We start from the raw sequence: 17141 nt of genomic DNA on the forward strand, positions 1-17141 counted from the left end.
GCACTATTTAGACACATCACTGCAGGACAAGCAGACTTTCTGGTCTCTGTAATGATTGAGGGAGGTGACATCTTAAGAGGAGGACACAACCAATTCCAAGTGCTTAATACTGCAAGGAGCATGCAACCCATGTCCAGCTTTGCCGGTAAGACTCTCATAGGCGACATTAATAGTTCCTTCTCCTTTACCAAAGTATAGAATGCATGGAATATGGACGGTCAGCCTGGTAATAGTGGATAGCAGCCCCCAGGGAAAACTCTGGGGAGTCACTGCTGGGTAGGAGACTTGACAGGTTCATGTTCCCCAGTGGTTTAAGATTAAATTCTGCTTCTCTCTGCACCGGCAACACCCAGAGAAGTGAAAACTTCCTTTACGTTGCTAAATCAAACTTCATTTGCCACCATTGACACCAGGCCAACTTATTTAAGTATGACAGTATAAAACACTGAATTTTTTTTTTAAATCAAACTGTGACAGGTAACTTGGGTCTGACTGCTGATTCTGGCTGTAATGTCCATTCACCCGGCTGGAACCTGACACGGGTGAGAGCAAAGAAGGGGTGGCACTGGTGGGAGCTGCTGTCTCCACCACAGCCTCGATTGTTCTGCCTCCTACGGCAGCCCGTTCCCCCAGGCCCTTCTTACTTTAAGACATTTACTCCTCATATTGAACCTAAAATTTTCTTTACAGAGTCAGAGGGTACAAGTTTAATGTTTCTATTTTCCCTCTCAAGACAGGGTCTCATTATGGAGCTCAGACTATACTTAATGTCACAATCGTCCAGCCTCCAACTTTAGGGTACAAGCACGCACCACCACATCCGGTAAATCCCCATTTTTTTTTTTTTTTTTGCCAGTCATGGGCTTGGGCTCAGGGCCTGAGCACTGTCCTTGGATTTTCTCAAGGTTAGAGCTCTACAACTTGAACCTCAGCACCATTTCTGGCTTTTTTTTTCTATGTATGTGGTACTGAGGAATTAAACTCGGATCTTCGTGCATGCTAGGCAAGCACTCTACCACTAGGCCAAACTCCCGGCCCCTAATCCCACAATTTTTAATTATAAGGGTAAACTAATTAGAATCATGTTGAGGGGTCAGGGTGCATGTACCTCCGTGGTTGAGCACCTGGGCTTGACCCCAGCACTCAAAGACAGTTAATTCTGGTTTCTGTTACCAGAAATTCATTCTTAAAAGATCTGATTAAATACTCTTGCTTCAAAATGAACCACAGAATCAAATTCAAAACCTTCAGCACGGAGTTCAAAGTCCTCCACAGATTGGCCCCCTCCTAGCTTCACTGCCTAGGAAACACTGAAGTACGCTGTGTGCTAACACATGGCTCCAGCTCTGGTTATCTAACAAGAACGGGCTTTTCAGCCTCCATGCTCACACTGTTTCTGTTTGTAAAGCAACAGACAGCACAGGAAGCTGGGGCTGAGTTTATGAGTTTAGCTAACACATGTGAGTTCCTGAGACAGAAGGTGAAGACCCCTGAGGCATGTTGGACACCTTGTTCTTGGAGGAAGGAGATCCAATTATGTGAATTTGATGCCTGCTCACACCAGGCAGGTGTGAGTAGGTGCATTTTTAAGTTTTCTTTTTGAAATCCAAAGTACGTTCCTTGTGGTTTTCAAAACAGATTTCATTTTGAAATTTCTTTCCATTTTTTTAAAAATTTCTTCCAAAAAAAAAAAAAGGGAAGCAGCATAAAAATTTCGCTTCAAGAAAATGAAAGGAATCCACTCAGGTGACACTTTCCAGGTATGTTCTTCACAATTAGATCAGAACTGTCACACACTATAAACACAGATGCACTGTGAATACAGCTACTGCTCCCCAGAGAACTGCTTCTGGAAAACGGCAGGAGGGAGGCTAGAAAAAAAGAAAATAGTCAAGCATGGGAGGCAGTAGAGACTTCCATGTGTGCTAACCACTTCTGACAGTTCTATAGAACAACTAGTACTTTTCACTGAATCATGCGGTCTCTGCTGCCCAACAGGCATTGGCCTGGACACCCTGGACTAAATTCTACTGAGATGCTGCACAATGAGAAAAGCTTCCACACAAAAACTAGCCCGGGCCGCTCAACAGCTATAGGCTGTCTACTGCATATTTTTAGAACATGCAGTAAGCTTGCTGTAAGAAACAACATATATAATGCAGAAGTACACAAAGCACAGGAAATAAGTGTCACTTTTTATCACCTCCAAAACACCACTGCTGGTAACCACATCTTTGCTTTACAGTGGCACTATTCATCTAGACCTAAAAGTCCACCGAAGGCACAGGGGTCAGCAGCTGCAGTATTATGGGAAGCTGGTGAAACCTTGAGATGAGACTTAGCGGAAGGAGGGTAGGTGACTGGGAGTGGTTCCTTAAAGGAAGTACGGGGATCCTGCCATGGCGTGACACCATGCAGACACTACAGTCTAAAACCTATGAAATGGGAACTAACAGAAATCCTTTCTTCCTAATACACTGTTTACTCAAGCATTCCTCACAGTAAAATAGAAGTGAAAGTTGACTAACACAGACGCATTTATATAGCCATGTAAAGCATGGACTTGGAATGCCTAAGACGGTCCATATCAATATAGAAAAACTAATGACAACAGTCCTATTGTGACAAAGTTATTTCCTAGCACAGATGCATCAAAATTTACTTCCATTAAATTTTTTTTGCCATTTTTTAGTAATGCTTTTGTCCACTTACCTTTGTGCACCTGTGTTAATATTTCAGTAAAATAAAGGTCTGTGTATTTGAAAGCATGAAGAGTGGTGCCAGCTAGTCTTCAGAAAGGCCACTCTGACTTCAGTTTTAGGTGGAAACATCAGTCATACTTATAGACCTGTATATTTATTATTATTTTTTTTTACTAAATCAAAATGTATTTAAAAGCTTGGTAGTTAGGAGAGTAATAGGAAACTTGAGTAATAGGAAGCCTGCTCTATGGCTACGGAGAATGGTTCCCATCCCAGCCAGAGTCTCAGGAACAAGCGCAGAATGCAGTGAGGCTGAAGGCAGCCAAAGGCATCCTGCCTTCAAAACAAAACAAAAACCACACTTGGCATTTTAATCATCTATCAGGCAATGTCTTCAAAATACCAGCTAGACAGAGGTCAGCTGTTTTTCTAACAGCCCTTAGAAGACCAAGCAAAATCGCTTTAAGTGCCTATCCGGTTCTAAAGTCACCACATAAATGCACGTTTTCAAGTTCATGTATCTCAGAACTCACTCAAAGTTTCTCTACTGGTCCCATTCCAGTTCATTTCTTCAATTGCAAAGAGCTCAAAGAAGGCAATAAACAACTTGAGAAGCATAGAAAAACAACCAGAGTCCAATAAAACAGCTGTTCATTGAGATTAAAGATAGTTAAATGAAGCACTTACACTCAATGGGGAAACAATGCATTAGGCTGTTAATCAGACTTTATTAAAAATAAAGGCTCTAGCAGAAAGAGAAGAGCTCCATATTATCTGCTCGTGAGAGCAATTTGTCATGTAAAGGAGCCACTGAAAAATGTGTGGCAGTTACAATGAGCTCAGGCCTCACACTGCTGTCCCAGTGGTGTTTCTCCATTGACTCTCAGTCATATTTCATGGAAGTCTGTAAGTGAAAACACAGGAAAGGGGATTTCCCCTCACACATACACACACTTTGCTTTCCAAACTAATAAAATCTGCCAGTACTTCTAAATTTAAAATATGATACTGAGGAAAACTGAAGCAGAGCAATACTGTTACACAATGGTGATGATTTCGAATTAGCACCTCCTCACACTATCATAATTCGATATATAAACATCTGCTTTCAGTAGACTCACAGAAAGAAGTAGCAATGCTTATGTTCTATCCTTTCTGCTGCTGGATACCCCATGAAGACGATCATGGAACTAAACATGGAAATGTTGACTAGATACCAGGGATTTAAAGAGTTAAGTGAGAAAAAAAGCTTTGGAAAACAGGTGGAGGGTGAGGAACGTGACCCCAGTGACCCCAGTGCTATCACGGGAGTTTGCCTCGCTGTGGTGGAGAATCTCAATTCAAACCCAGGCCCACACAAAACAAAACACTAAAACAGGGGAGACTTTAACTTAAAATGAAGAACAACTTTAAACAAGAAATTTACAATGTTCAGATTCTAATTTTGACAGAATAAGTAATTGTGCTAAAAATCCCAGGGATTCCATATTTAACAAAGCATTTGTCTTTGCTATGTATTGTTTAAAAGGAAGGCATGACAAGCCAGGCACCGCTGACTCACACCAGTAAGCCGAGCCGCTCAGGAGCTTGAGGACTGAGGATCATGGTTCGAAGTCTGTCCACAGTAAAGTCCGCGAGACTATTATCTCAAATGAACCACTAAAAAAACTCAAGACGTGGAGCTGTGGCTCAAAGTGGGTAGCCTTGAGCAAAACAGCTCAGCAACAGTGAGTACCTAGGCCCTGAGTTCAAGCCCCACAACCAACAACAACAACAAAAAAGTCAGAACCAAACTGTTTTGAGAAATGATAGTGTGAATTTTAAGACCTGACAGATAATACTGTGCTTCTTCAAGGCTTATATGATAGAAACATTCATTTGATGCCTTTTGTTGATTTGGGAATCGTCTTTCATATAATAATCAATACTATTTAACTTCTGGAAGGAAAAATCGAAATATTTAGTTAGCATGCAAATGACTCCCAAATATTCTGACTCTCCTTCAAGTTTTCATGCATATTCAGATACCTTTATTGATGCCAGTAGAACAAGGAATCCCTAATTAACTTTAAAATCACTTGCCATTGCCTTGTCATTCATAAATATTAATACCCATAGCAGGATTCAGATACCCTCAAGATCCCTTATTCATATTGAAATAAACCCATACAAATATTTAAAATGAATCAACAATTCTGATGTAGAAATTGATTTCAGAGGGCACATTTATAAATTAAAATGCAGAAATTACAATAGGCAAATACATTAAGGTTTGTCGACATGGCACATGCTTAGAATGTTAACAATTATAAAGTAAAACGACCCAGCTGGTATAAACAATGGACATTTATTCTTCTCTTAGTAATCTTAAAAATTAGTAGGGGAGAACTGAAGGCCATCAAATGATGTCATACATAAAGCAGAACATGCTCTAAAGGAGGTCAAATGAAGACAAAAATGGAGTTAAGGGAAGGATACCCTTTTGCTGGAAGCCAAGAAACATGTGGCTGAAGTAGCATTTAAAACTGTGCCTTGGAAGATAAACAGGAGCTGGTCCTGCAGAAGGAAGGCTATTATGTAGCAAAATCAATTTAAATGCTAAGTATAAGATGAGTGAGTGAGGAACTGAAGGTAACTGGTTGGGGAGAGAGGAGGTGGAGATCAACAGTGCTACCCAGTGTTTAAATGCATCAGACTTCCTGTAACTCAGGCTAGGTTCACATCCCAGTTCCAAAAAATACACTAGCTGTGTGATTCTGGGCAGCATGCTCAATAGTTTCAAGCTTCAGTTTTCTTTCTGCTACACCAAGAGTAGCAGACTTCTTTCTGTACTGATATAAGGATCAACGTGCTTTCTGGCACTGTGTTAGTGCCCATTAATGATTAATATGATTATAGCTGGTTTATGAATTGGGCACTCACTCTTACTGTCTGTACGAGAGTAACAGATTTACTTCCAAAACAAAAAATTTCAAAAGCCACCAAAACCTGAAATGCCCAGGAGCAAAACCTGAAATGCTTGGAGACTGTTTAAGGATAAAATAGCAGCTGACCATACACTCTCAAACACAAAAAGGCCTAAGTACTTTGAGAGGTCAAGCAATGTCAGTGCAAGAGCGTAGGAGCTGCGAGTGGAACCCCAAAGACTTGAGGGCTCCTTCCCTGAACTAACCCTTAAGAGAGGAAGAGCAGGAGCAAGCTGCTAACAAAGAAACATACTCTTGGGGATGCCTACTGTGTGTGTTCTGATGTCTCTGATCTAAATGATGTAGCAACAATTGAGGGAAGTTATAAAAAAAATGAACACAAAATACTCCTCCCATTCTTGGGTGCAGAAAGGATGTTTCAGGTTTGAGGAAGTCATATGACTTTTTCCTGACATCAAAAGCGCTCATTAAAACAGGTGTGTCAAATGTCAATGACGCAGTCACCACAGCCGTCAGCCCAGGAAAGGGAGCCTTCCCTCCCTCCATCCTGAACCACAGCAGTGGCTCCCAAGCAAGACCCAGCCCTAGAGGAGAAGAGAAACACAAAATGTGCAAAAGTAACCCTACTAAGCCCCCATCTGACCCAATTAAAAGGAAAAAATAACTTTGTTCAAATGAGCTGAATGATCTTCTTGAACCAAAACCAATTTTCTAAGTGTACTTGGAAGAATGAGCATTTAATATTTTTAAAATTCAGATTCAGAAACCCAAATTCTAACAGATTTTTCTCTCCTCAGATTGTGCAAAAAACACTGAAATTAAACAGTTCCAATCAAGACCTTCAGTAGAAGTATTTTAAGCTACAGCTACTCAAATTCATGAGAGTATAACTGAAGAGGAGTTCTAAAAATTGGGAGAAAATCATCACTGAACTGAAATTCAGCTAAAAGAATCTCTCTCATTCATCTTACTCTCTGGGCAATGTACATACTACAGAAAGGGAAACCCAAGAGTAGAATTTGGTGGCACAACAAAGGTTGTTTTAAAATACATGCATATAGTTATATAAATATTAGGACAGTATTATAGCAGTTACAAGGTGGTGATAGCATTTAATATGCTAAAAAATTACTTATCAAATGATGCTACACGTTTTACTTCTGGTGATTTTTTTAAGAATGCATGAACTAGGAGATATTCTCAATGCCAACAACACTATAACTCAAAATGAAAACCATACTCATTTCAGCACTGAAACTATAAAAGCAGGTCTGTAAGCAGCCAGATTGCCAGTGATATCTTTCAGAACTAAAATTGATATTCTGCCAGCGATGACATTATTGTATAAATTAGCATCTTTTAAATATAGCTACCAATTAAAGATATTCATACATACTATCCTTCTCATGTTTTAGCAGTGCATAATGGATTCTTTCTTTATAACAAAATAATAGCATCAGGTTAAAATTCAAGTTTGATCCCAGTTTCTAAGTCTGTCTTTGTGTGCAGAAAGCATAGTGAAGGCACCAAGCTGTTACTTGGACTTCCTAAATTCTGACCTTAAAATCCATGATGTTTGACAACGATGAAATTAATGTTCTACATTAAACAAACTATTTGCACCTAATCATAAGTTTATCTCATCAAAGCTATCATCAACATTCAATTGTGGGATAGCCCAAGAATACTGGGGACAAACTTTATTAATTTAGAGACTTAAGATGTAACCTTTGGGTTATACAGAAAAATCTATCTCTACTGCATATAAAACTCTTCCACTCCCTATTCGGAATAAATGGCTCAATAAATCATAAATCTGATCCTATTTCTTTTGTAGGAGCATCTACCCAACATTTGATAAATGTTTGTTATATAGTTTATACACCTTAAGGGACAACCCAGCTGAGAGCTTTCAACAGTAAATCTGATTTGATACAAAATCTTGTTATCACAGACTCCTTACCTTCTCCTTAAAACCACTTAGTATAGGATAGGGAAGGGGGGAAAACAAGATGGAAGAGAGGGGTGGGGGGAGGGAAATGCGAACAAGAACATGAGAAGGGGTATCAACGTTTATGAAGTAATGCACCTTCTATCTGGCGATTATAATGTAACCCTTCTATTAATTACAATTTTTAAAAAAAACAGTATGCCTGCCCATACACTACTTTTTTTTTGGGGGGGGTCAGTTGTAGAGCTTGGATTGGGGGCCTGGGTGCTGTCCCTAAGCCTCTGTGCTCAAGCCTAGGGCTCTACCACTGCCCCACTTCCAGTTTTTGAGTGGTTAATTGAAAATAAGTCTCATGGGGGACTTTTCTGCCTGGGCTGGCTTCAAACCATGATCCTTAGATCTCAGCTTCCTGAGTAGATAGGATTACAGGTGTGAGCCACAGGTCCAACATTAGGAGTTAGTATTGAATAAAACCTGTTTTACACACATCTTTCTAACCTATGTTACTATAGTTACTTTCCTTAATATTGGTAAAACTAGGCTTAGCTCAAATGCCATTTTTTAAAAATACTTTCTTTGCTGATCAACTTCAACAGAAATAGTTTCTTCCCATTCTCAATCAGAGTAGCATGATGGCATTCTAAACAGCATGCAGAGTAATTATCTGCATTAACTGTTTCTACCTTGGCAGTAAGTAGAACCTTTCAAACTCAAGAAATTGGGAATAACTGGGTGACCATGCAAAATACAACCATATCCCAATAGTTCTGAGAGTGACAGAGAGTACTTTTGGTAATTTTCCTGAAAATCCAAAGTTATCTTATAAAAATCATATTTCCATAAGTCCATCTCAGTATTGACTTACAAGACTGAACTTGAGAGAAAATATACCAAAAACAGAACATGATCTGTCTGGAAAACACTAAAACTTGTTAAAGCAGTACAGTGAATTTTGAAATGTACAATCTAGATATCAGCTGATTAAGCCATTTTTAGGACAAGTCACTTGAGTCTCCGAACTAACTACTGAGCCCTCTAAGATTTACTCTTGCTGTGATTTTATCTCCCCTGACAGCTGCTGCTGCTGCTCAGGGACAGCACCCAGGCGCTGAGTTCAAACTTCAAGAGCAGCACAATAAACAAACAATCCTCAAAAATGCATCTTCTCATTGTCTAATCTGATCGGTCATATATATATATATATGTATGTATATATATATATAAATTTATATATATATATAAAGATAAACCTGGAAGTACTGATAAAGCCACAAAATGATGGCTAATGTAAATATGCCAACAAACATGTCACTTCTGTGAATAAAATTTATACATCTACAGCTAGGCATGGTAGCCCATTCTGGTAATCACAGCTATTCGGAAGGCACACGTAGGAAGACTGCAGTCCAAGGCCAATCCTCAATCAAAAAAAAGCCAACCAAACCAAACCCCTAAGATCTAAGAAACAAGCAACCCCCCCCAAACAAAACAAAACAAAACAGCTGAAGTACCTCCCAAGCAAGCACAATGAAACTGTTTATGTGTGAATGTGTTTATGTAAAACACACAGAGATTTCATCTAATCTTCTAGGTCTCAACTTTAATATTACCACTAGCGCAAAGCCCTGTTTGTCTTATTTAAAATAACTCTCACTCTACCCCCAATATAAGCAGTTTTTCATTCCTTCTAAGAAGCCGTAAGAGCTGTACTATTTTCTTTACACTTTGTCTGTCCACAGTCATCGAATATAAACTGTATATAAGCAGAGCAACTTCTGCTTGCTGGCTAAGTTCAACTCCAACACAGCATCACAAAAGCATACGTTTACAGAATTTTGTTCAATCTAATTACTGAATGAATAAATACATAGACAAAATGAGTTAACACTGTCTAGAAAGTGAGAGAATTAAAAAGTTTACTTTTATATCACTCAATTATGCATTCTTAATTTGGACAATGAACATGTGTTATGTTTATTTGAAAATATTTTAGTACAAATATAGTTTTTGCCAGACCGTATCAGATGCCTTACAATCTGGTCATATAAGATTATTTTGTTTTGCAAATTTAAATAGTTTACATGAATATTAAGTGGATTTTTGTTGCCTACTTTAAAAAAATCCTCGGGGCCGGAAGTTTGGCCTAGTGGAAGGGTGCTTGCTTAGCATGCACAAAGGCCAGGGTTCGATTCCTCGGTACCACATACATAGAAAAAAGCCAGAAGTGGTGCTGAGGCTCAAGTGGTACAGCTCTAGCCTTGAGAAAGTCCAAGGACAGTGCTCAGGCCTTGAGCTGAGGCCCAGGACTGGCAAAAATAAAATAAAAATAAATCCTCAATGTTTACTTCATGAAGTTGCTCTTTTTATTTATATATATATATATTTTTTTGTCCATCTTGGGGGGCTTGAACACATAGTCTGGGTGCTATCCCTGAACAATTTTTGCTTGTCTAGTGATCTACTCTGAGCCACAACAGGACTTTCTTGTTCCAGCTAGCTTTGAACTGTCCCCCTCAGATCTGTTTCCTGAGTAGCTAGAATGACAGGCGTGAGCCTCCAGCACCTGGCTTCAAGAAGCTAATCTTTTACCTCCACATTCATTTACTTCACTGCTGACTATTGAATTCCTTTCAGTGTGTTGTCTGTGTGTTCTTTCCAATTACTATTACCTAAAAGAGTACTTATCATTATTTTTACACCTCAGGTGTCCTAACACAAATTATTTATATTTTAGAGATGGGAAAAGTGATGTTCATAGGGGTTTTCAGCTCTTCACAGTGGGAACACGACATGAATAATCACAATCCTGCAAGCATTTGAGCAAGTGATTGCAAACCAGCACCAAAGCTGTTTCGTTATATATATGTGTGTGTGTGTTTCATTATATATACAGCACTGTTAACTGGAAATTCTCCAATCTGTCTGCTATCAACTGACCTATTTCAATACCATGGAAAAAGTGTACTAAAACACACCTGGTATTTCTAAAACAACTTCAGTTAATAAAGTGTTTAGAGTGATAAGGAATCTGAGATCGTGTCATTCTTTTATTTTATAGAAAATTTAAAAAACAAAACCCAAGCTTTCAAGAACTGGTCCAATCAGTGAGTTAGCAGCAGAACACTAACAGCAGCTCAAGCATTTGAGCAGCTCAAGCATTTGAACTCAGGGCCCCTTGCTTATTATGCAGGAGCTCTACCACTTGAGCCATGTTCAAAGCCCTCAGATACATTTTCAATCTTGGGACATTCCTAGATATGGAATTCATGATTAGGAAGCCAAATTGTAGGAGTTATCGTGAAGAAAATGTTTCCTAAAGTTATAATTACAAAAAAACAAAGTAACCAATTTGATTAACACCAACATATTTTAATGCTTCAGATTTAAAATATTCCATTAATGACTAACAATTCCCTGGTCTCTAGCCAACTTGTACTGGTGCCAGACCATTAGTCACTCATTCTAGAACTTCTGTTATGCAGTATAACCTCAGATACTATATGGAATTTTTGACAAATTTTTCTGTCAAAAAGAAAAGAGTGATGTTCAATATAAATTCTTATCTGCTTTGGCCACAATATCCTAGAAGTCGTTAGTGGGCTGGGAAACTGTGAATTTCCTTTACTGAAAACAAGCTTATGCTACCCCCTTTTCATCAACCCTTCTTTCCTTGCTGAAACTATATCAAACTGCCACAGACACAGATCAGAGTTGGTATCAAATGACATACCAAAAAAAAAAAAGGAGTATTTCTGTTTTTACATTCCAGTTTTACATAATAATTTTGGAATCTATTTTTAAATTCAACTGACAGGAAGAAAGGCCAATAAAAAGTTAATGGGTCAAAAAGAAATCAGATATTTTCCCTTTAGTTTTACTAGTTTTAACATACTTGCAAGCAGTAATTTCTTTTACATTTGTTTTACTTTTCTGAAATAGTCTTACTGTGTGGTCTAGAATAATAATTCACTATGTAGCTCAAGCTACATCACTTGCCTGTATTATTGTTACATTCAGAATAATTCTTGAAGTAATTTAAAGTAATTCTTGCAATTCTTTAACTTCTCATCTTTAATTTACTCAAGGTAATTATATTTCTAAGCAACTGATTTTTCCCCTGTATTTTCTTTTGTATTCAGTAAAAGTAGATGGCAAGACCCTTCTACCTTCTTTCAATCTTTTTATGACTTTTTAAAATATTAGTTCTCCTTCATTTTATTTATCACAAGGTAAACATACAAGTTTGTATTTCCTGATCATTTCAGTCTATAGTAAAACTGTAAAGTGCTGGTTCTATGCTAGCTTCTTTCAGCCCTATAGAGTAAGTGAGTATGTGTATGTGCATACGTATGTACATAGGCATACATGTGTATATGTATATATGTACATCTCTCTCTCTTTATACATACACATACACACACACACACACACTAGGGTTTGAACTCAGGGCCTCTGGCTTTTAATATAAGCTTTTTTTTTGCTCACTACTGGTGCTCTACCATGAGCCACAATTCAAGTCTGGCCTTTTTTTCTTGTTAACTGGATAACAGTGTTGAGGATTTGTCTGTCCTGGCTGGCTTCAAACCAAGATCCTTAGATGTCAGTCCTCTCAAGGATCTAGGATGACAGGTGCTTTTGAAAACCAGGTACATGAAGAGACCATAGTGAAAACACACGACAGAACAGAAGAACAGACTCTACCGCCATATCGTATAACTAGAACTGCTACAGAAAAAAACCAAATGGGAAATACAGCTATCTTTAAGATGCTGAGATGTAAGTCCACAGAAAATAGCATAATTTTAAGGCAAACCAGAAATGAATTTCTTGACCTTTAAGGAAAAAATACCAAACAAACCCCATAGTAATATATATTGATGGTGTAGTGTCTCCGGAGGCTTTTCAAGTGAGTAATAGAAATAAATTTTGGGTAACTGAAGGCAGAGAAATAAAACTAGACAGTATCATATCACCCTTATAATCTAATCTCATTTACTGAAAAGGACAATGACTTTCAACTTTTTTTGTTTTCTGATCCAACCCTGCAAACTGAGGACTGAGGACTAAACTTAGGGTCTGTGCTTGCTAGGCAGTATTTTACCACCTGAGCCACACCTCAGACCTTCTTTTACTTTTAGGTAACACACAAAACGCAACAATCAATCATGTTGATGGAAATCTCTATCTGTTGACTTAGAAAGTCACCTACAGCTATGGTTTCCAGAGAGCAGGCAGCTGTGCAACCATTCACACCAGGTATCATACCTTTAGAATTTGTAGGTAGGGGTCAGTTATCACCCTCTAGTTATCAATTCACTGCCTCTTAGTTCAAAATTCCAATTTCATATCCTGCAAGAATGGAGCTGGGCTCTTTTAGGTATTATTTTTTTCTTGGCTCGCTGGCACATCCACTGAGCTTTCTCAGTGTAGGTCACTGGGGATGGCACTGAAGAGAGAAGGGATTTTCCATGGGGCTGCCTGGTCAGGACTCTGGTGACTTAAGAGCCAGCCACTCTCCCCACACCCAGCCCCTCAGGGATTCTGCAGCAGAATGCTTCTGGCAGGACTCTTCTTTAGGATCAGTTTCCCTCAGACTCTAAAAGGTAAATTGTGAGCAAGTTCCCACAGCAAAGTACATCACATGCTCTGCCAATAGGGAAAGCCACAGCCAAAGCCATGCTCTACCTGTTCAGATCTCAGTCCCAGGAGGAAGGCTCTGCCTGCATACTCATCTAGACTGGACCTGGAGCCACTTTTATGTCTGCCAGTTTAATACATTTAAGTGTTCATTTCTTACTAGGCCAACTCTATGCTATTCTAATCCTATTATAATTAATAATCTTTACAATAAGCTTTTTCCTGCTCAAATTACAGTGTATTCTCCTCATTTGGCTGACACAAGTCACATTTTCCCCCCTCAGGCTTTACACTTTGTTTTTTTGTTTTTTTTTATAGTGCATATAGGTGTCTTTTGATGAAATGCAAGCTAATCTTATTTTAGAAAAACTTTAAAAATCAGCATAAATTCATATTAAGAATTTTTCTATTTATAGGGCAGAAATCAATTTATGAGATTAAAATGAGTAGATTCTGGGCCAGTGCCAGTAGCCCAGGCCTGCCATCCTAGCTACTCAGGAGACTGAGATCTGAAGATTGAAGTTCAAAGCCAGCCCTAGCAGTTAACTTCTTGAGATTCTTATCTCCAATTAATCACAGAAAAAGCTGGAAGTGGTGCTGTGGCTTAAGTGTTAGAGTGATAGATAGACTTGAGCAAAAAGGAGCTCAGCGGTGGGAGTCTGGCCTAGTGGTAGCATGCGGGAAGACTTGGGTTTGATTCCTTGGTACCACATACATAGAAAAAAGCTGTTAAGTGGTGCTGTGGCTCAAGTGGTAGAGCAAGGACAGTGCTCAGGCCCTGAGTTCAAGCCCCAAGACCAGCAAAAAAAAAAAAAAAAAAAAAAAAGGAGCTCAGGGACAGTGCCTAAATCCAGAGTTCAAGTCCCAGGACTGCCTCTTTTTGTCCCCCCCACCCCCACAAAAAAAAATGGATTCTGGAAAAAATAATTTGGGTAACCTAGGACTTGGACTGAAACTGTTTACTTTTTCTTATTAATATTCATTTCTTTCCAACATTATCTGGAAATGTATTTCTAGATAATTCTAAGTGACAGACGTGTAACTCATATTCTCCTAGCTATTCCACATACTGGGCTTCCCAAATAAATGAACAATCATGAAGTCTCTGATGTCACAGTGTCTCACGGTGTCTCAGACACACAGTTCACCTGCACTCCTATTCTGGTCTCAGCCTCTTACCATGTTCAAGGATGATGAGCTGGGCTCCAGCCTGCACATTTCCAACATCATTCTCAGCAATGCACTGATAAAACCCTTCATCTGATTTCACCAGACCCAAAACTTGAAGGTTATGTTCCTTCTAAGGAAGAAAAACATGCACAAAATTTTATCATTTAAAATGGTTGACAAACGTGACTTAAAAATCTTAAGGGTGTGCTCTTTTATGGGAGGAAAAGCAAGTCACTTTCTGATTCAATTATTGAATCCTATCTACCTATGTACTTGTTAACTCAATTTTTTATGAGAGTATTGGCCAGGCATAGACTTATGTGACCAGAATAACATCATGAATGAGGGAAAGTCACAGCCTCACTGCTTTTAAGCTTATACCTTTATTGGAAAAATATCTGGAAAGCACTATAAAGCCTGAATTTGTAAACACAAAGCACTATTTTCCAACATTATATACAATATCTATGGTTTTAATAGATTAGACTACAGTAAGTCAAATGAAGCTACACACCTGACTTTTCAAAACAAAAAAAATACTGCACGAATGCCGACTACTGTTATTGTGAAGTAAGTTTAAAAATGTTTAAAGAGGGGCCAGGAGTTTGGCCTAGTGGTAGAATGCTTGCATAGCATGCACGAAGACCTGGGTTTGATTCCTCAGTACCCCACATACATAGCAAAAAGCCAGAAGTGGTGCTGAGGCTCAAGTAGTAGAGTGCTAGCTTTAAGAAAGTCCAAGGACAGTGCACAAGTCCTGAGCTCAAGCCCAGGACTGGCAAAAAAAAAAAAAAAAAAAAAGTTTAAAGAAGCATGCAAGTTTTGATGAAAAATGCTAACTGTAACAGGATGCTTTTTAATATTCAGTATTTATGAATTTGGTGGGTTGTTTTGTAGTAATGCTGGGATCTGAATTTAGGGCCTCACAATTGCTAGGCAGGTGGCTTTACTTCTAATCTGGCCATGTCCCAGCATGGGGTCTTGTCTTTATGCTTGGGCCAGCCCAGACTGTAATCCTATTTATGCTTCTGGTACAGTTGGGATGAAAGGTGTGAACCACCACATCAGTTCCTATTGGTTGAGACGGGTAGTACAAAGTTTCTGCCCAGACTAGCTTTCATCTACAGTTCTGATTTCTGCTGCCTCCTGAAGAGCTAGAATGACAGGCCTGAGTCACTCATTTAGCATGAATTTTGGAAACATGATACCATGTATTTCACAATAGAAAATAGGTTTCCAATGTATTACTTTTGTGACAAATATGTCAATGAGATTAAGTCTTTAACAATTATAGTTACATCTGACCTCTATGAGTATCATACTCAGACCTTAAGGTATGTCATTAGTAATTACTATTAAAGTTTAGATAATTCTATTTACTAAGGTACTAGATATAAAAAGTAATTGTAACTGAGAAGTCTCAGCAATATATAACAATTTTTTTTGTATTTCCTTTTGGTGTGTGTATGTGAGACAAGAGTCTTGCTACATAGCCTAGATGGGCCTTGAAATCACTGTCCTTTAGCTGTAGATTTCTCAGTGCTGAAATAATACAGATGTGACATATCTCATTTGCACTTACTGAGTTTTTTTAAATAACTGATACATTAAAAACATACAAGCCATACACATTAATGCTATTTAAAAATCATCTTCACCTAAAATGTTATAGCTCTCTGATATGGGGTAACCTTATTCTGAGGAATTGGAATCTGATTTGTGGTTACGTTTTATTGTATTCTGTATAATTAATTGGTATGTTTTTCAAAAGGATCACATTTCCACATTTTAAGGAAGAGCTTTCTGCTCCTTGAGTAGAGAGCTACAGAGACAATTGGGAATGCTCATACACATGATCACGCCATTTCCGGAAAATAGTGGCAGCTGTTTTTAAGCATATCAGACCATCTGGAAGACTCTCAGCACAGTTCAGCCACCCATCTGCCATATGACCCAGCATAAGCTACCAAAACATTTCTGGGTTCAGCTTTCTTATCAATCAATGAAGAAATTATACTCTAGAAGATTTTTGTATAATTTTTCTACTTTCATTTGTAGTACTTTAGTTGGTATTGGCAGGATAAATGATCTCTTGGTGATTATAATCAAATAAACAAAAAAAATTCCTTGACATTAAATAAAAATAAATGCTTTTCTTTGTAAGATACTTACTACAATTTTGAAATAATCACTTGGGATTACCATGTCCCCATTCTTGACCCACTTCACAGTTGGAGTTGGCTTTCCAGTTACTTCACATTCAAATACAATATCCATGGACTCGTGAGCATATATATTAGCAGGTTGTTTCAGAAATTCAGGTGGGGCTTTAAAATAGAAAGGAAATTAAGATATTAGTAAAAATCAAAATGGGCCATTATTCACATAGGAACCAGTTTTTCTTAAATCAAAGAATTATGAGATATAGAAGTTAAGAAGATTCAGTTAAAACAATGTTTTACTGGATACCAGTTGCTCACATCTGTCATCCTAGCTACTCAAGAGACTGAGAGCTGAGAATCCTGCTTCAGAGCCAGCTCAGGCAGACAAATCTGAGAGACTCTTGTTTCCAATTAACCAGCGAAAAGCAGGGAAGTAGAGGTATGACTCACATCAGAGTGTCAGCCTTGAGCAAAAACAAAAAAAAACTGAGCAAGAGTGAGAAGTTTAGAGTTCAAGCCCCAGGACTACAGAATCTTGAATTTAATTGGAAATACTAACAGAAAATCATGCTCAAGTTTATATTTAACAAGC

General features: G+C 38.3%; 1 protein-coding gene across 1 annotated transcript in view; it reads right to left on the reverse strand.

Moving 5' to 3' along the window:
- Neo1 (neogenin 1) overlaps positions 1-17141 on the reverse strand; it is a 108634-nt gene that overhangs the window by 45130 nt on the left and 46363 nt on the right. Inside the window, exons 6-7 of the mRNA XM_090321599.1 lie at positions 16560-16714; positions 14397-14517 (exon numbers count right to left, since the gene is read on the reverse strand). Of these exons, the coding sequence (XP_090177725.1) occupies positions 14397-14517; positions 16560-16714 (276 nt within the window). The remainder of the gene's footprint in view (positions 1-14396; positions 14518-16559; positions 16715-17141) is intronic.

This window comes from Megascapheus bottae, chromosome 30 (genome assembly GCF_031878675.1).
Source record: "Megascapheus bottae isolate mThoBot1 chromosome 30, mThoBot2.hap1, whole genome shotgun sequence".
NCBI classification, from domain to species: domain Eukaryota; kingdom Metazoa; phylum Chordata; class Mammalia; order Rodentia; family Geomyidae; genus Megascapheus; species Megascapheus bottae.